The 17,482-nt window shown below is 51.4% G+C and overlaps 3 protein-coding genes across 5 annotated transcripts; 1 reads left to right on the forward strand and 2 right to left on the reverse strand.

Annotated features, from left to right (window-relative positions):
- Positions 1 to 1,435: 1,435 nt before the first annotated feature.
- On the reverse strand, positions 1,436 to 7,000 carry SRRM5 (serine/arginine repetitive matrix 5). Its single transcript, XM_020871078.2, has one exon. It carries the CDS (start codon positions 4,020 to 4,022, stop codon positions 1,656 to 1,658), a length of 2,367 nt encoding a protein of 788 aa, XP_020726737.2. The 5' UTR covers positions 4,023 to 7,000; the 3' UTR covers positions 1,436 to 1,655.
- ZNF428 (zinc finger protein 428) lies at positions 1,613 to 7,647 on the forward strand. Its single transcript, XM_020871083.2, has 2 exons — positions 1,613 to 1,696; positions 7,000 to 7,647. The coding sequence occupies exons 1-2, from the start codon at positions 1,621 to 1,623 to the stop codon at positions 7,494 to 7,496; spliced, it is 573 nt and encodes a 190-aa protein (XP_020726742.1). The 5' UTR covers positions 1,613 to 1,620; the 3' UTR covers positions 7,497 to 7,647.
- Positions 7,648 to 13,525: 5,878 nt separating this feature from the next.
- ZNF576 (zinc finger protein 576) lies at positions 13,526 to 17,434 on the reverse strand. 3 transcript variants are annotated; one of them, XM_020871081.2, is made up of 3 exons: positions 17,000 to 17,434; positions 16,555 to 16,655; positions 13,526 to 14,241 (listed from the first exon to the last, which is right to left on the reverse strand). In XM_020871081.2, exons 2-3 carry the CDS (start codon positions 16,637 to 16,639, stop codon positions 13,814 to 13,816), a joined length of 513 nt encoding a protein of 170 aa, XP_020726740.1. In that variant the 5' UTR covers positions 16,640 to 16,655; positions 17,000 to 17,434; the 3' UTR covers positions 13,526 to 13,813. The 3 variants fall into 3 exon arrangements, 2 of the variants coding, with proteins under 2 accessions (XP_020726740.1, XP_020726739.1); XM_020871080.2 differs by having other exon boundaries at positions 17,028 to 17,433; XR_011482096.1 differs by having other exon boundaries at positions 14,149 to 14,389; positions 16,555 to 17,409.
- Positions 17,435 to 17,482: the final 48 nt, after the last annotated feature.

Genomic DNA, 17,482 nt, shown 5'->3' on the forward strand with positions numbered 1-17,482 from the left:
ATTTTCCACCATATTACCCACTACCTGGCACTGGCCTTGGCAGGTAAGAGGTGCAGCTGAGGCTGCCAGCCCCTTCATAATTTGCTCAGCCTGGCACTCTGCTGTCAAGAAGCACAGTGAGAGACAAAAGAAGTGCCGTGTGTATGTGTGTAGTATTGATGAAGAGGGAGAGAAAGTAGAGGAGTCAGAAGGTGTCTTCAAAGAGGCAGAGGTGGTGTTTGGCTGCGGAGAAGTATAGAGTTTCTTGTATTTGAGGTGGGTTCAGAGAGAGATGAAGAGTTCTCCAGGCAGAGAGTCGGGAAGGATCCTATTCTAGACAGCAACTGCAGGATTACTAAGCCCCACAGTTGTGAAGAAGGGCCTTCCCTGGTAGCTCAGCTGGTAAAGAATCTGCCTACAATGGGGGAGACCTGGGTTTGATCCCTGGGTTGGGAAGATCCCCTGGAGGAGGACATGGCAACCCACTCCAGTATTCTTGCCTGGGAATCCCCATGGACAGAGGAGCCTGGCATACTACAGTCCATGGGTCACAAAGAGCTGGACACAACTGAGTGACTAAGCACACAGTTGTGAAAAACCTTGGTGTTCACAGGGAGAGGTGAGAGTCTGAAATGACTGGGGTTTATAGAGGGTTGGGGGTGGAGATAGTAATAGCCACCATTAATGGAGTACCTGCCACATACCAGCATTTGATACAATGAATCTCCTGAATTTTCAAAAAATCTCTTCAGCTGAAGGATCAGTTTTTGAGAGGTAGGATGACATGGCTTTAAATCCGAGTTCACCCACCCACGATTTGACCTTGGGCTATTTGTTAATCCTCTTTGTGCTTCAGTTTCCTCATCTGTACAAAGGAGATAGTAATCTGTCTCAGTATGGTTACAAGTACATAAATTAAGCTCTGGAAGATTTGTTTTGTACCTAGGAGGAAATATACTAGAGAAAGTAGGCCCCTTGCTTGAGGCTGCACAATTAGAATGTGGCAGATTTACGATTCAGACCTAGACATCCTCTTGCCAAGGTGTAAACTGGTAAAGAATTAGGGCTGATAGTCACAAATTCAGTGCAGCCATACTAGTTGTTTAAATACAGAATGACTTCTAGACTGGTTGGTGTATTACCAGTATACCAAGTAATCCTGCTTGCCAATTTGGAGTCTTCTTCCAACTCCAGGCTTACCCAGAGCCCAGCAAGTAAAGGATTAATGCCTGGCAAGAGGTCCGTGTTCCATTCTCAGTCCTGATTGGCGCTCGTGTTAGTACTCCTTGTTAAATAATTTGGAATATTACCCTTTCACACTCCATTGAATGAGAACCAGATGGGGAAAGTAAAGCCTATAAGAGGGACAGAGCCTGCAGTCAAGGCCCTGTAGACAGCCTAGGACAGAGCTGGGATCATCTTTGCCTTACCCACACTGAGCACACGGAGTCCTGCGGAGGCAGATGCTATGTAAAAATTTATTGTTGCCACAGGTCTTTCCTTCCCGATCCAGTATCCCTCTCTACAAGCCGACATCCGCATTAGAGGACCTGTGGCCGAGGTGTGGCTGTGGAAAGCTGGCCAGCGAGGGACACTGCCCAGCTTCTGCTCTGCTCCTGTCTCCTGTCCCCTCCCCCGGCCATGACAGAGACCCGTGAGCCAGCTGAGACTGGGGGCTACGCCAGCTTGGAAGAAGACGACGAGGACCTTTCTCCAGGTGAGATGGGCTTAGAGGCGGTAGTGTCGGCTTGTGTATCATCCTGGTTTGGGCCTGGGGCTCTGCTAAGAAATCTTGACCGGGAGTGGTTCCTTGTCTCGCTAGGTGTTGTGTTCTCATTAGGACTCTGTGCTCTGCTATGGGATCCCTTCCTGCTGAGATTGCTGGGGGTTGTAGATTGGCTGGAATTGCTCTCCTTGTTGGGGTCACTTTCTTGGTTGGACGTGCTGGTCAGGCTGTGGTCTCTCTTCTTTCCGGGAGTTCTAGATCGGCCATGATCTCTCCCCTTGCTGGAGGTTCGAGATCGGCTGTGATCTCTCTCTTTTCTGGAGGTTCTGGTTTGGCTGTGATCTCTCTCCTTGCTGAGGGTTGTAGATCGGCTGTGATCTCTCTCCTTGCTGGGAGTTCTAGTTTGGCTGTGATCTCTCTCTTTGCTGGAGGTTCTAGGTTGACTGTGATCTCTCCCCTTGCTGGAGGTTTGAGATCGGCTGTGATCTCTCTCTTTTCTGGAGGTTCTGGTTTGGCTGTGATCTCTTTCCTTGCTGAGGGTTGTAGATTGGCTGTGATCTCTTTCCTTGCTGAGGGTTGTAGATCGGCTGTGATCTCTCTCCTTGCTGGGGGTTCTAGTTCGGCTGTGATCTCTCTCTTTTCTGGAGGTTCTGATTTGGCTGTGATCACTTTCCTTGCTGAGGGTTGTAGATCGGCTGTGACCTCTCTCCTTGCTGGGGGTTCTAGTTCGACTGTGATCTCTCCCCTTGCTGGAGGTTCGAGATCGGCTGTGATCTCTCTCTTTTCTGGAGGTTCTGGTTTGGCTGTGATCTCTTTCCTTGCTGAGGGTTGTAGATCGGCTGTGATCTCTCTCCTTGATGGGGGTTCTAGTTTGGCTGTGATCGCTCTCCTTGCTGGGGGTTCTAGGTTGTCTGTGATCTCTCCCCTTGCTGGAGGTTCGAGATCGGCTGTGATCTCTCTCTTTTCTGGGGGTTCTAGATCGGCTGTAATATCTTCCCTTGCTGAGGGTTCTAGTTTGGCTGTACTCTCTCTCCTTGCTGGGGGTTCTGGATCGACTGTGGTCTCTCTCCTCACTGGAGGTCCTAGATCGGCTGTGGTCTCTCTCCTTGCTGGGGGTTCTAGACCATATGCGACCTCTCTCCTTGCTGTGGGTTCTAGATCGCCTATAACCTCTCTCCTTGCTGTGGCTTCTAGACTGGCTGTGACTTCTTTCCTTTCTGGGGCTTCTAGATTGGGTATAATTTTTCCCCTTGCTGCGGATTCTTGACGGACTCTGTCTTCCCGTCTGACTGGGAGTTCCCTTGCGGGTCCGACTTCTTGCCCTGCTGTGGTTTCTCTTCCAGCTGTGACTTCTCACCCTGCTGTGGGCCCTCTCCCGGCTGTGACTTCTTGCCCTTCTCGGCGTTCTAGACCGGCAGTGACTTTGGGGCCGGCTGGGGCTGCTAGACCTGCTGTGACTTTGGGGCCGGCTGGGCATACTACCCTGGTTGTAACTCTCGACCCTGCTGAACGCTTCAGTCGGGCTGTAACTCCATTCCCTGCTGGGGGTAATCATCTGACTGTAACTCTTCACCCTCCGCGACAATGAGGGAGACTGGCTATAACCTGTCTCCTTGAAGGGAGTTCGAGTGGGGCTGTAACTCTTTGCCCTGCTGGGGGCTGCAGCCGGGCTGGAACTCTTTCCCATATCAGAGGTTCCTGGGGGGCTGTTGCTCTTCTTTCGGCTCACACTTCTAGGCTGGCTCTCACTCCTTTCCTGGTTGCTGGTTCTAGGCCTGCTGTAACTCTTCCCCCTACCCTGTTTTTGCTGGGAAGTAGTTCTCACCTTGCTGGGCATGCCTGGTTTGGCACCGTGAGTTCGTATCCTGCTCGGCGTGCTGGCCCTGTTGGCTGACCGCTTGGAGCTGCGGCTTCCCTTTCTGCCAGGAGTTCTGCCCCGGCTGCGGGTGCCTTGGTGCTGGGGGCGTCTTACCCCGCTGGCCTTGCTGGCCTTGCTGACCCTGGTGTCAGTGCTGGCCCGGGTGTCAGTGCTGGCTTTGCTGGGCGTGCGTGCCTGGCTGTGGACTCGCGACTTGTGGCTGGGCTGGTTAGAAGGGGCTGTCTTGGTCTTCGCCCATTTGGGAGATTTGGAACTGCTTGGGCTTGTGACCGAGTTGGGGGCTGTGGATGGTTTGGTGGATGCCGAGGGGCTGTTGGGCACTGCTGATTTGGGGGTCTTCAAGGAGGCGGGAGGCTTGGGAGACTCTGCGGGCATCGGGGGTCCAGTGGGTGCCGGAGATGTGCTGGGCTTTGGGGCTCTCGTAGGTGGAGAAGGCATGGTGGCCGTGAAAGGGCTCGTGGGCCTGGAAGTCACGGTGGACACAAAAGGCCTGGTAGCCACAGGTTACTACCTGATTGCCTTGCTCAAGCCAACTTTGTGAAGTCACAGTGGGCAGTGAAGACCCTGGAGGGGTGGTGTGAAGTCAGAGGTGGGAGGAGAAAGAGGGGTGGGGCCCCAGCCCCCCAGCCCAAAGCTGGAAGTATGCTTCACAGCTCTTCAGCATATGCCTCCTCAGGCTGCCTTATGCTCAGGATAAGGAGAGGATGCAGAGAGCGATGAGACCCAGGCCCTGCCTTCCAGGAGTTTCCAGTCTCCACACCCAGATGGTCACTGCCCAGGCCAGGCGGTCAGGGTATATTGGGGGTAGGGGGAGCCCAGACGAGAGAGGCACTGACCACCTGGGCAGTCCAGGAGGCCCTCACAGAGGAGGTGACATGGAGCTGGGGCCTTAAAGAGGAGCAGGAGTTTGCTAGTCAAGAAGGAAAGGGTTGTCCCAGGTGGGAGGGGAGCAGAGGCAAAGGCCCGGAGGGGAGAGAGCAGGGCGGCCCTTGTTCATCCCACCCACGCGTCCTGTTGAGGACCCCAGATGAGTCAGCCCTGCCCCAGGGCTTCCTAGCCTGATCGGGGAGACATGCTGGGGCCCAGCTGGCTGCAGCCTTTAGGACAGTGACGGGGAGGTGGAGCCAGGGTGGAAGGAACAGGGCAGAGACCCCCCGCCTGAAGTCATCAGGGTGGTGACTTCAGGGAGAACGGAGCCTGTGCTGGGTCCTGAAGGATGAGCAGGAGGTCGCCAGGCAGACAGAGTGGGAACAGCATTCCAGGCCGAGGGACCAGCCCATGCCAAGGCTGACAGAGAGACAGCAGGACAGAGGCAGGAACAAGTAAGAGATGGAGGGAGCCGCAGGGAGGGACAGACATTCATAACCTGGGCTTCCAAGCTGGGTGATGCTGGGGACCCAGCAGTGAGTCAGCCCAGGCCTGTCCGCTGATCAGTGGGGAAGAACTTTGGATGGACACCCCCCTGAGGATTCAGGACTGGGATAGCCAGAGGGCAGAAGTGACTGGCTGCCTGGGATCAGGAGATCTGGGGTGCCCTCATCAGAGAGGAAGGTCCTAAGGCTAACAGAGGAGACATTCTCAGCACATGGGGAAGCCACAGAAAAGGATGTCAAATTGTATGCCAGGCACAAGGAAAGTGTTCTAGATGCTAGGGGCACAGCTATGAATGAGACAAAGCCCCTGCTCTCGGGGACAGGCAGTAAACACATAGCAAGAGTTGCATGCGGTAAATTGAGGAGACAGATAAAGCCGAGTGAGGGGCATAGGGAGTGCTCGGGAGGGACTGCCAGTCAGACTTACTGACCAGGTGTTCACCGAGATGACACCTGAGCAGAGATGTGACAGAAGGGAGGGATCAAGCCTTAGTTCATCTGCAGAAAGGGAGGTGACGGCCCTGAGCTGGGGTCTGGCCTGGGTGTTGAGGGATGTGAGGAATGTGGCTGGCCCAGTTGTAATGGGGCCCCTGTACGCTGCTGGGGTAAACTAAGGCGGAGGGCCATGGATGCAGGGCTGAGCTGTCGCAGTCTTAGGAGATGTCCTTGGCAGGCTCAGGCCACCACTCCTAAAGCAGCCGGTATTTCCCACACTGCCACCCCTACCACAGTAGGGGCTCCCTCTGGGGCTGGGGTCCACACCCCCCCATAACAGCTGTTGGTGTCACCCTCCCCTGTATATCCACTTTACACTTCTTACTTTATTTAAACGTAAATTTGTCCTAGGCATGTCCTTCACACCCATGAAGTCACAGTAATACACCTATTTTTACACATATTTTAACTCACTTTACTAGATGTTTTTTGTATACATAGATACATATATATATGTATGTGTATATAAAGGGCTTATATATATGTATGTATGTATGTATGTATGTATGTATTTATTTATTTATAAAGGGCCTCCCGGTGGCTCAGCAGTAAAGAATCTGCCTGCAGTGCAGGAGATGTGGGTTCGATTCCTGGGTAGGGAAGATCCCCTGGAAAAGGGATAGGCTGCCTACTCCAGTATTCTTGGGCTTCCCAGAGGCTCAGCGGTAAGGAATCTGCCTACAATGCAGGAGATATGATTCGATCCCTGGGTCAGGAAGATCCCCTGGAGAGGGCATGGCAATCTTCTCCAGTATTCTTACCTAGAGAGCCCCATGGACAGAGGAGCCTGGTGGGCTACAGTCCACGGGGTCGCAAAGAGACACAGCTTAAGTGACTGAGCATGCACTCATGCATATATATTAATATAAAACCATGTATTTCAAAGTATGTATATGTATGTGTTTTAATTTGCTGAAGTATCTGCTCGAGTGTTTGCCTCCCTAAAATGAGCCATGCTAGGCCATCACCCACATTTAGCTCTCCCTTTTAGCTGTGTGATTGGAGGCCAGTGAGTCACTGCACCTCCATGCCTCGGTTTCCGCATTTGTCACTTAGGGATAATACTAGTAACTCCCTCAGGGTTGTTGTAAAGATGAGTTGAGTTAGTATTTATAAAAAATAAGGTTCTTGGGAATACCCTGGTAGTATAGTGGTTAAGACTCAGTGCTTCCATTGCAGGGGGCATAGGTTCGATCCCTGGTCAAGGAACTAAGATCCGGCATGTTGCATGGCATGGCCAAAAAAAACCCCAAAGTTCTTAAAATAGCAGTGGACACTATCACTGTTGTTTTTACTATTCCTACCGCTCCTACTTTGTTCTTTTTAACCCCCTAAGATGCAGTTCTTAAAAGATGTGCATTTGCCTGATGCACAGATTCCTAGCACCTCTGGTGTGCCGGACTGTTTTGTGCGATGAGGGTTCATTGGTGCGGAGAGCAGGGTTGGGCCCAATACTGCGGCGAGTCTGCATGGGTCTCCGCGAGGGGACAGCGAGGCGCAGCACTCTGTCCAGTGACGCACTGTCTCCTTACCCACCACCCCCGCAGGCCCTGAGCATTCCTCTGACTCCGAATACACTCTCTCAGAGCCAGACTCCGAGGAGGAAGACGAGGAGGAAGAGGAGGAGGAGGAGACCACTGACGACCCCGAGTATGACCCCGGCTACAAGGTGAAGCAGCGCCTGGGTGGGGGCCGTGGGGGCCCGTCCCGGCGGGCCCCCCGTGCGGCCCAGCCTCCCGGCCCCCCAGCCCAGCCCTGCCAGCTCTGCGGCCGCTCGCCCCTCGGGGAGGCCCCGCCGGGCACCCCACCTTGCCGGCTCTGCTGCCCTGCAGTAGCCCCCCAAGAAGCACCAGCCCCTGAAAGCCGGGCCCTCGGGGAGGAAGGGCGGGGGGCGCCTCGGGCTGGGGAGGGCCGACCCGCCGGGCGGGGGGAGGAGGAGGAGGAGGAGGAGGGCACCTACCACTGCACAGAGTGCGAAGACTGCTTCGACAGCCTGGGCGAGCTGCACGGGCACTTCATGCTGCACGCCCGCGGGGAGGTGTAGGCAGAGCCCACGGGCGCCTGGGAGAGGCGGGAGGGGCGGGCGGGCGCTGAGGACCCTGGGGTGGGAGCGGGTGGGGCGCCTCCAGTCTGTGTCGTCTTAGCAGTAGACATGTGAGGGCCAGAATAAAAGCCAGATTCTGTGTGTCGGTCCAGTGTGTGTATATGTGTGTGTGTAAGCTTAAGTGTGTGAGGCATGCACCTGTGTGTGTGTGTAAGCTCAAGTGTGTGAGGCATGCGCCTGGACATTACCTCACCATCCCCAGGCTCCTTCTTGGGGAAACCTTAGGATCACTGTTACCACGATAATTAATGTTTACTAAGTGCATAGTTCAATGTGGTTTCCACGTATTTTATCACAGACCCTATGATGTGCAGGCTCAGACACACGAGGATTTTGTTTCTCACTCACATGATAGTCCAAGGGCGGGTGTTTCAGGTTGGCAGGTAATCTCCATATGGTGATTTAGGGAGACACCGGCCATCCTTTTGTCATTTACATGGTCATGGCTGGATGTCCCTGGCTGGAGCTCTGTGGGTGGAAGAGGAGAGGTACACATGCTTACTTAGAAGCCCCAGCCTAGAAGGGGCACATACCGCTGCCACTTACGTTCTATGGCTGAGAGATTAATCACATGACCACAGCTTGCTGCAAGGGAGTGTGGGAAAGGCGTTCTCGCCAAGTGCCCAGAAAGCAGAAAACGTTTGTGGAAGACAGTGAGCATGCTCTGCCACTTCATCCAAGACCTTCACAAAGAGGACTTTAATTATAATCATAGCTCTGCTTCCTGAGCGCTTCCTGAGTGCCAAACGCCAGTCCAAGAGCTTTATGTATTCAGTGTATTGACTCAGAAAAGTTGTGCATCTAGGAACACACAAAAATAGAACCTTAATTATAATTACAGCTGCCGTTTTCCCAGCACTTAACAGAGTGCTGCATTTTATCTGCATGAGATCATCAGGCCCTTAGAATAACTCTGCAAGGTAGGGACTGTGAGCCATTAATTCATTTAACAAATATCTTTTCAATCCTTGGCTGTGTGCTAAGCATTTGTAACACACCAATGAATAAGATAAAATCCTTGTGTTCATGGAGCTTACCTGGAAGTGAGAAGGGGCCCCTGGTGGGGACAGGTAGTAAACAAGAAATTGACGAGAAAGGCGTAACATGCTTGATGGGGCTAAGCGCTGTGGAGGAAACTAGAGTAGAGAAGAGAACAGTTCTGGAAGAGGATGCAGTTTTAAACAGTGGTGTCACCTCCCTGAGGTGAACAGAGATCAGAGAAGGGGAGGAAGGAAGCCATCTAGGTGAGGGGGTGGGGCATCAAGGAGGCCAGAGTGACTGGAGGGATGAGGTCAGAGTTAGGAGTAGAGGGTCAGCTCGTGACAGCTGTGTGGAAACACCAGCTCTCGCTCTGAGATGGGAAATACGAATTCCCAGAAGCTTGGCACTGAAGCTTCTTTGAAAATAGAAGCTTAATTATAATAATAGCTACCATTTATTGTGTGCCAAGCTCTGTCCTAAGGCGCTTTACATGTGTTAACTCACAGAAGCTTGGCAACTAAGAACCCTCCAGAATAGAACCTGAATTACCATAATGGCTCATGACGGACCAGACCCTGGGCTAAGCGCTCTATAGGGACAATCGCATCGGATCCTTTATGTGGTAGGGACTGTTATTTATTCCCATTCATTCAGCACTGATTTACTGAGCACGTAGGTGGTACAGGTGCTATTTGGGGAGCGGGGAACAGAGTGGTAAACACAATAAAAATCTCTGCCCTTGTGGTGGTTATAACAGTGAAAACAGATACTTGAATATTTAAGCAAAATGTATAGAATGGGCATTTCCCTGATGGTTGAGTAGCTAAGACTCTGCAATCCCAATGCAGGGGGCTTAGGTTGAATCCCTGATCAGGGAACTAGATCCCACATGCTGCAACTGAAAGAACCCAAAAGCCACAACTAAGACTGAGTATGGCCAAAACAAACAACAACGAAAAAATGTATAGAGTGTTAGGAGGTTATAAGTGCTGTGGAGGAAAAGAGAAGAGGAATGGGAGGCTCTTGTGTGTGAAGCAGTTTCAAATGAGGTAGTCAGGGAAGGCTCCACTAAGAAGGTGACATCAGAGGAGACCTAGAGGAGGAGGAGCAGGCCATGTGGCTGTGGGAACAGCAGGTGCAAAGGCCCCGAGGTGGGATCCTGCTTTGGATGTTCATGGCAGTGCACCTGGGGCCAAGAGGCTGTTGCTGAGGAAGGCAGTGGGGAGACTGGTGGGAGCGTAGGGGCAGAGGGCCACGTCACATAGGGTGTAATACCGACTTTGACTTTCTCTCCAAGTCTGTCTTCATAATCCTTAGAGCTATAGGGGCTGTGATCATGACATTTTACAGCTGGGGCACAGAGATTGAGATTACTCAATCTCTGAGTAATCTGCAAGAGGTCACACAGCTAGAAAGAAGCAGAGGCTAGGTTTGAATCCAGACAACTGGGTGCAGGGCACACATTCTTAGCCACTAAGCCACACACCAGAAATGGCTGTCCACAGCCATCATCTGACTTGCAGGAGTGCATTTGGTCTCCAGAGTTATTGAGGTTTTTAAAATCATGTTGGTCAACAACATGGAAAAACTGGGCAGATCTGGAATAGAAATGGAAGTTTCCGGCATCCCTGTGAGATTGATGGCTGAACTCACAATCCCACGGGGTGATAGTTTGCTAGAGTCGAGTGGGGGTCACCTCCTATTAACAAGGCATTCCATCCTGCATGCCCGTCCCCACCATCTGGCATCTGGACCCCTCATACCCAGCTTGCATCACCAATTTGTGGTCCCTGCTTGGCCCCAAAAGGTAATTTTATGTTTTGATGTCTGTTACAGGATCATGACCAAAGCATCTTTCAAAACCCAATACTGTTCATCCTGGAAGCTCAGAATCTGACATTTATCCACTCTTTGAGACTTTCATAACCACTCTAGCTTAACATCAGTGAGTCTCAGAATCATCAAAGCATTGGGTTGGCCAAAGAGTTCGTTTAGGTTTTTCTGTAAGATGTTACGAGGTCTTCCCTAGGGGCTCAGTGGTAAAGAATTTGCTTGCTGTGCAGGAGACAAGAGTTCAAACCCTGGGTCAGGAAGATCCTTTGGAGAAGGAAATGGCAACCCACTCCAGTATTCTTGCCTGGAGAATCTCATGGACAGAGGAGCCTGGTGGGCTACCGTCTATGGGGTCTGCAAAGAGTCGGACACAACTTAGCGACTAAACCACCACCGCAGAACCACCTCAGAATCTCAGTAGCTGAGCCAAGATGTTATGGAAAAATCCTAATGACCTTTTTGGCCAACTCAGTAGAAACTTGCAGCTCATTAAAACAACACAGATGGATTTTATTTCCTGGGGGCAGCATGCCTAAGCCCTATTCTGCCTTAAGACGGGGCGTTCTAAACACAGAAGTAGAGAATTACCCCTTCATCAGCAAAAGTTCCTGAGGATCATGAGAGACTGGGAATCAGGAGACCTGGTCTGCTGCCAGCGGAGTCCTCCAGTTCTTCAGAGCCTAGAGGAAATAGAGGCCAAGTGAGGAATCCCGGAGGATTCTGTACTGGGAGTTGGTCACACAAGTACTAGAAAGCTAAGAGCACAAACTTATGCTCAAAGTATGGTAGCTGAGAAATTAATGTCTGCAAGAAGCTCCCACCTCTAGGACTGCGATGCAGAAAGAGAAGTACAATGGCCGGAACCCAGTGGGAGCCACGTGTGTGGCTGGTACAGGGGTTGATGACCCCACAGCTCCTGCTTAAACCCAAAGTGGGGCACAGTGCTCTGGCTGAGTGTGTGAGGAGATACTGGAGCTTGAACTGCTCTTGGAAGGGCCCCAGCAGGACCCCTTCTTCCCTCTTTGACCTTCTTTCTGCCCTTAGGTCTTATGGGATGAAGGAAGCCAGCTCTCCAGGGAGTCTGGGAAGTACAGCTGCCAAAAGCCCAGGCTGACAGAACAGTGTGGAAGGATGGGCTGAGGCTGAGCGTGAAGTAAGCCAGTGGGCAGTCAGGGAGTTCTTTTTTGAGCTGCAGTGGTAAGCACTGTCCTAGGTGCTGAGGATGAAGCCGTGAGGAAGACCCAACACTCACCCTCAGGAGCTCCGATTCCAGAGGAAGGACAAAGGTGATGATATAAACACAGGGGTGACAGTTCCAAGTGGTGAAGTGTGCTGGGAAGAAACTGAATCAGGGTACGGGTTGGAGGTGCTGTTGCAGCCAAGGAGGACCTCTCTGAGGTGGCAGGCATTGAGACCTGGGTAACAAGGAGGCAGCCTGGCCAAGTTCTGGGTAAGATGCAGCAGAGAGTGCAGGGGCTCCGAGGCAGATGTCAGCCTGGCCAGTGTGGCTGGAGTGGAGGGAAGACGACAGCTCCATCCCTGGAGCTGAGGCTGCTTTGGGGGCTGGGGCCTTGGCACTGTTAGGTTTTGTGGTCCTGGTTAAGGTCTTTCAATGTTAGTTACAGGATGCCATTGGAGGGTAAGTCTTTTTTTTTTTTCTTCCCCAAACTACTACTCTTAGACCTGGACATGCAGGCACTTTGCCCCAGGTCTGTGCCTCAGAAAGTCTTCCTTTTTTTTTTTTTTTTTTTTTTTTTTAATTTTTAAAATATTTATTTATTCAGCTGTGCTGGGTCTTAGCTGCAGCATGTGGGATCTCGTTCCACAGTCAGGGATCAAACCCAGGCTCCCTGCATTGGGAGCATAGTTTTAGCCACTGGACCACCAGGAAAGTCCCCTGTTGGAGAGTTTTGAATGAGTGATGTAAGCTGATTTCCATATACACAATGGGTGGTTTGTAGTAAAGAGACTGGGAGGTGGGGGTTGGGGGGAGCAGTAATAATAGGAGAACCTGCCTCCTTTTGTCTTCTTGCTCTGCCACCATGGGGTCCCCTCTCCTGGTTCAAGATGGCTAGAGACCACATCCACATTCCAGGTGGGAAGGTGGAGGGAGAAGTAGGTTCCTTTCTGAAGCTTGAAGACTCTACCCAGGAATTTAGTCAGAACTGTATCATATGGCCACGTCTAGCTGCAAGGAAATGTGGGAGATGCTGTCTTTGTAGCCAGCATGTGCCTAGCTAAAAACTGGGAGATGGTTCAGTCTCTGTGGGCTTTCAAAATATCCCTCAGTTCAGAGTCTTTTAACTATTGTGTGTAAAGCATTGACCATTGTCTCTGGGGCAGAGCAGGTAATGTGAGGGAACTCAGCCCAGAATGGGACCTTTTAAGAGCTGAAAATAGGATCTTAATAGAATTATCTCCCAGTGCTGGCCAAATACAACAGGAAACAGAAGGTATCTCTGTTTGACTCCAAACCAATTCCCCTACAGGGCCAGCTCTACCCTGCGTACCCCACCCCCCTGTGCCTTTCTGTTCTCTGGGAATTCCTACTCAAAAGCCAGAGGTCTGTGCTTAGACAGTTTAATGTGGACCTTTTGTTTTTTAATCTTTCAGCTGCATTGTGAGGCATGTGGGATCTTGGTTCCCCAATCAGGGATTGAAAACCCATATCCCCTGCATTGAAAGCACGGAGTCTTAACCACTGGGCCACCAGTGGAAGTCCCACGGACCTTTTGTTTTTAGATACTATTTCTGTTAGTTTATTCATGCCATCTCACCTGCACATATAGAAAAATAATCCATGACCAGAATGGTACATAAAATTATTTAAACAGTAAGTCATCTGGGGAGGAGGGGGGCAGAGCTGTCCAATGCTGTGGCCTTCCTTGAGTGGGAAAGACTGGCAGGGGGGTGGGAAGAGATACTAGCTCAGATTGCAACCCCCCACATGACTCAGTACAGACTCTGACTTTGCTGTCCCATCCTCAAAGGCCCAAGTCGCTCCGTGTGTGGGACCTGTGTTGTGGTGGCGTTACAGGTGGGCAACGCCTCACTTTCCCTGCCCCCAGTCAGGCCCAAATCCAGTCACTCGGCACCTACAGCCCCACAGCATCCATCTGGGATGAATTAAAGGTGGTTACACAATCTGCAGCTAGTTGCAATTTCAGACTATTTTAATTGGGGATGAGGGAGATACAAATAACAGTTTTCCCTCTTGTTAATTTCTTTTTAAACAATAGACCTCATTATTGTCTGATTTGACTTTCCCTGAAGTCTTTTATGTCCTCCAAAGACTGAAGCTCCAAATGAGCATCTTCTGGGTCCTGTTTATCAGGAGTCCTTTGCCTTTCCAGGGAGGAAAGTCCAAGGCTCCCATCCCATATCAGACGTCCGTCCCACCAGCCAAAGAGCTCCCATGGCCCTGGGGCGGGTATAAGCCACTCTCAGAGCTCCCCCCGCGCATGCCGGATGTAGTGTTGGTGCAGCCCTGCTTCCTGGGCAAAGTCCTGACCACACTCTGTGCAGGCAAAGGGGCCAGGAAGGGTGCGGGCCTCATGTGCCTGGCGATGTCGCCTCAGAGAAGCAGCCTGCCCAAAGGTCTTGCCACAGTCGGGACAGGGAAAGGTGGGCGGTGTGGTGGTGGGTGCTGCCGGCTGGGAGAGCCTGGCCACTGGACCGTGGCTGCGCTGGTGGGTGATCAGGGCCTTGGAGGAGGGGAAGGATCGGGCGCAGGTGAAGCAGATGAAGAGGACCCCCTGCAGTTTCTGGGCCACGAAGTCCGCTGGGTGCTCCCGCTTCATGTGGCGCTCCTGGAACTTGGAATCGGCGAAGGTGATGAGGCAGCGGGTGCACTGCAGGGCCCCCAGGTGGCCTGAGGATGTGGGGGAGAGGTTGGGGGAGGCCAGCAGGTGTGGCGAGGGCCTCTCCCAGCCCCAGAATCATGCCAACAACCAGCATGCAGGGCTTGACTTGCTCTGTGCCAGGTGTTATGCCAGGCCTGGACAGCAGACTTACTGGACCTATTTTGTGAATGAGCAGACCGGGGCTGAAAAAGGTTAGGCAACTTGCTGACTTTCATGAGGCTAGGAAGTGAAATGGTGGATTCAGGACTGGAACCCAGGCAGTCTGCCTTTCCTACAGAGCTGTATGATTAGGGCACAGCCTCTGGAGCCAGACTGCCTGGAACTGACTCCCCTGGCAAGTAAAAACAGTGTTTTCATCTGGAAAATGGGGTAATCACTATATTAGTATCCACCTCATAGGGTTGTTGGAAGGAATAGATGAACTTATAGTCTTTAGAATGGTGCTACACAATGTTTTGCAATAATTATTGTTGAGAAAGAAGAAACCCCACAGCCAGGGGCTGGCCTGGCACTCACAGCTAGGCCTTGGCGTTCTCCTGGTGAGCATAAACAATTCCAAAGTACACTGTCAAACAAGGCCGTGCTGTGACTGAAGCGAATCAAGACCACGCCATGGTGCCATTCTGACAACAGACAAAATGTGAAATGGCCACGAGAGATGGCCAGACAGCCCCCTGTCCTGGCTTACATGAGTGCCTGCTGCTGCTTGGCCAGTCAGAGCTGGAGCGTTCCCTTGTTCCTCCCTCCTCCTAGGTCAGATTTATTAAGTGAGCCCTCCATCTAAGAGCCCTGCTTCCTGGCAACCTCTACCCAGAGCAAAACCCCTTTCTTGAACCTGAGAGGGTAACAGGCAGGAAGGCCAGAGGTCTCCAAAGGGAGGAAAGAGGCTGCAGGTGCCAGACATTTTTATTTCTCTTAAGCGGCAGGAAGAAACAAACCAGCGATATGTTTTTCCTTCTCTACACAAATTTAAAAGGAGGTTTCTCTTAACAAGCTGTGTTGCCATGACACCTGGTCTCACCTAAAGCTAACTACCCTCAAACCTTGAGTTAACCAATACATTTCTTTTTCCTATGGAAATGTTGTCTTAAGATATGTTAATGAACCCCAGACTCTTATCTTCAAGTTGGTTCCGCCAAACGGCCTAACTTACTTACTCAGGTATTGTTCCCCTAATCTATGTAAACGAAACTATTTGTTGGTATTCTGCCCTTCTACAAGATTCAAGTCAATCGTTTTATGGCCAGGGATGAATTATCTGGTGCCATTCTAAATTTTATGACATTCCTTTCTTTTCATTAACAGACTGTGAGTGACTATATAACATACTGCTAAAGACTAGGAGGGGGGTACTCTTTTGCCCCCTTCTGATGCCTATGTCAGAAGCTTTCTCTATCTCCTTTATACTTTAATAAAACTTTATTACACAAAAAGCTCTGAGAGATCCAGCCTCGTCTCTGGCCCCGGATTGAATTCGTCTCCTCTGGAGGCCAAGAATCCCACGTCTTATCGTTCAGCAACAACCTTTCAAACTCTTCCCCAATGCACCTACCACAAACCCAGATTCTATAATAAGTCCTTTCTTATGAGATGCCCCACAGTGTGTGTACTTCCTCAGCACAATGAACAATATGCCTGATTTGTTCAACTCCACGTGTGTTCCTGGAGGGCTCCGGCTAGAGAGCCCTGACAGTGTGGCTTTCACTGTTAAATACTTAACCTGTCTTTGCCTCAGTTCCCTCACCTCGTATGAAAGGGATAATTACCAATTTCATAGAGTTTGTTAGGAGGATAGACTGAGACAACTGTTAAAATCTTAGAATGCACCTAACACATAATAAGCATTCAGTTAGAAGCTATTGCTGTTCTATGTCAAATTGACTATATTATTATTAAGCTTTCCCCTTTTCTGCCACTAATCCTCATACCAGCCAGCCCTGTGAGGTGAGGAGTGAACACCCCTTTTGACAGAGGGACACCAAGGTCCAAGGCACACTAAAAGTCTGGGGCAGGGTTGGGACTGGGGCTCACTGCTCTTCCTAGTCATCTCTCCCACTCTCCCACTCCAAGCCTCTCTGGATGCCACTCTTGGCCTCTGAAGTGCATCCCTTTCATATTTATGTGGACAGAGCAGGGTGCTCTGCTCCTGTTACCTCTGAGGGTAACAAGGATTGGGGGTCCTGAGAGGGCAGCTCAGGGACCATTAACAGCTCCTTCCTAATGGGCAAGTCCCCACAACGCTTTGAACACTGAGATGCTATAGAAATCCTTTTAGCATCACAGAACCTGCAACCCACCCTCCTCTGGTCAGCAGTACTCACAGATGTCACCTCCCGGACTTCGGGAACTTCTCTCCTTGGACGAATCCTGCTGCTCCATGGTCTGTTTGGAGTGCCGGTCCTCCATGGTGACTGGGACCCCTCTGGTCGAGAGAGGAGCACGCATGGCAGAATAGTAAATCAAGTGAAGTCGCTTATCTATAACCAAATTTAGAGGGCCCGCTAATCCTGTGACCTTTGACAGGCTTACTTTGCCAGTCTTTGACTTGCATGAGATAACATCTCTTTGAATTATAACCTGAGAGCTCTCACTAGAGAAGAAATCAATCTTCTAAAAGATTCAACTCCCCAGCTTTGTGACTTCTCTTAGCGCCTTCGCACCTGCGTGAGACCTCTGACCTATGCCTGCTACATCAAACTAACTCCCTGAATACAGAGCTAGGGACTCCTGATCTTTGGACACCAGCTTCATCCCCTTCTCTCCCACCTGTCTTGAGGCAGGTAGTGGTACCCACGCTTTAGCCCGCCTCCTCCCGGGAGACTTCTCTGACATCCCGAAACTCATTCCATTCTGAGACCCTGCTTCCCACGCGCGCTTTCAGCCGTTGTGACCCGCTGCCCCCAAGCACTGCCCTCGGCTCCCTCCCGAGGCCAGTAGCCCAGGTCTCTGCTTTTCTCCAAGACAGCAGAGGGGCTGCCTTTCGTTGCGCCAGTCAGTTGCTCGTCACAGCGCCGTCACCCGAAGGGAAACGGGGTAGGGCCCACCGAGTCTCAAAGTCACGAGCTTTTCCACGGCCTTTCGCCTGATGAGCCTTTCGGAGCCCGGATCTTGGATTGCCATTCGATTACAATGATGCAGTCCCACGAATTCGGTCCTCAAAATAACGCGAGGGGTCCTTCCCCGCACTAGGGTGCGTAATGATGACGTTGCAAGCAACTCTCGCTTTGCAGACCTGTGCTTACTGCGCAA

Source organism: Odocoileus virginianus, chromosome 20, assembly GCF_023699985.2.
Source record: "Odocoileus virginianus isolate 20LAN1187 ecotype Illinois chromosome 20, Ovbor_1.2, whole genome shotgun sequence".
Lineage (NCBI taxonomy): Eukaryota > Metazoa > Chordata > Mammalia > Artiodactyla > Cervidae > Odocoileus > Odocoileus virginianus.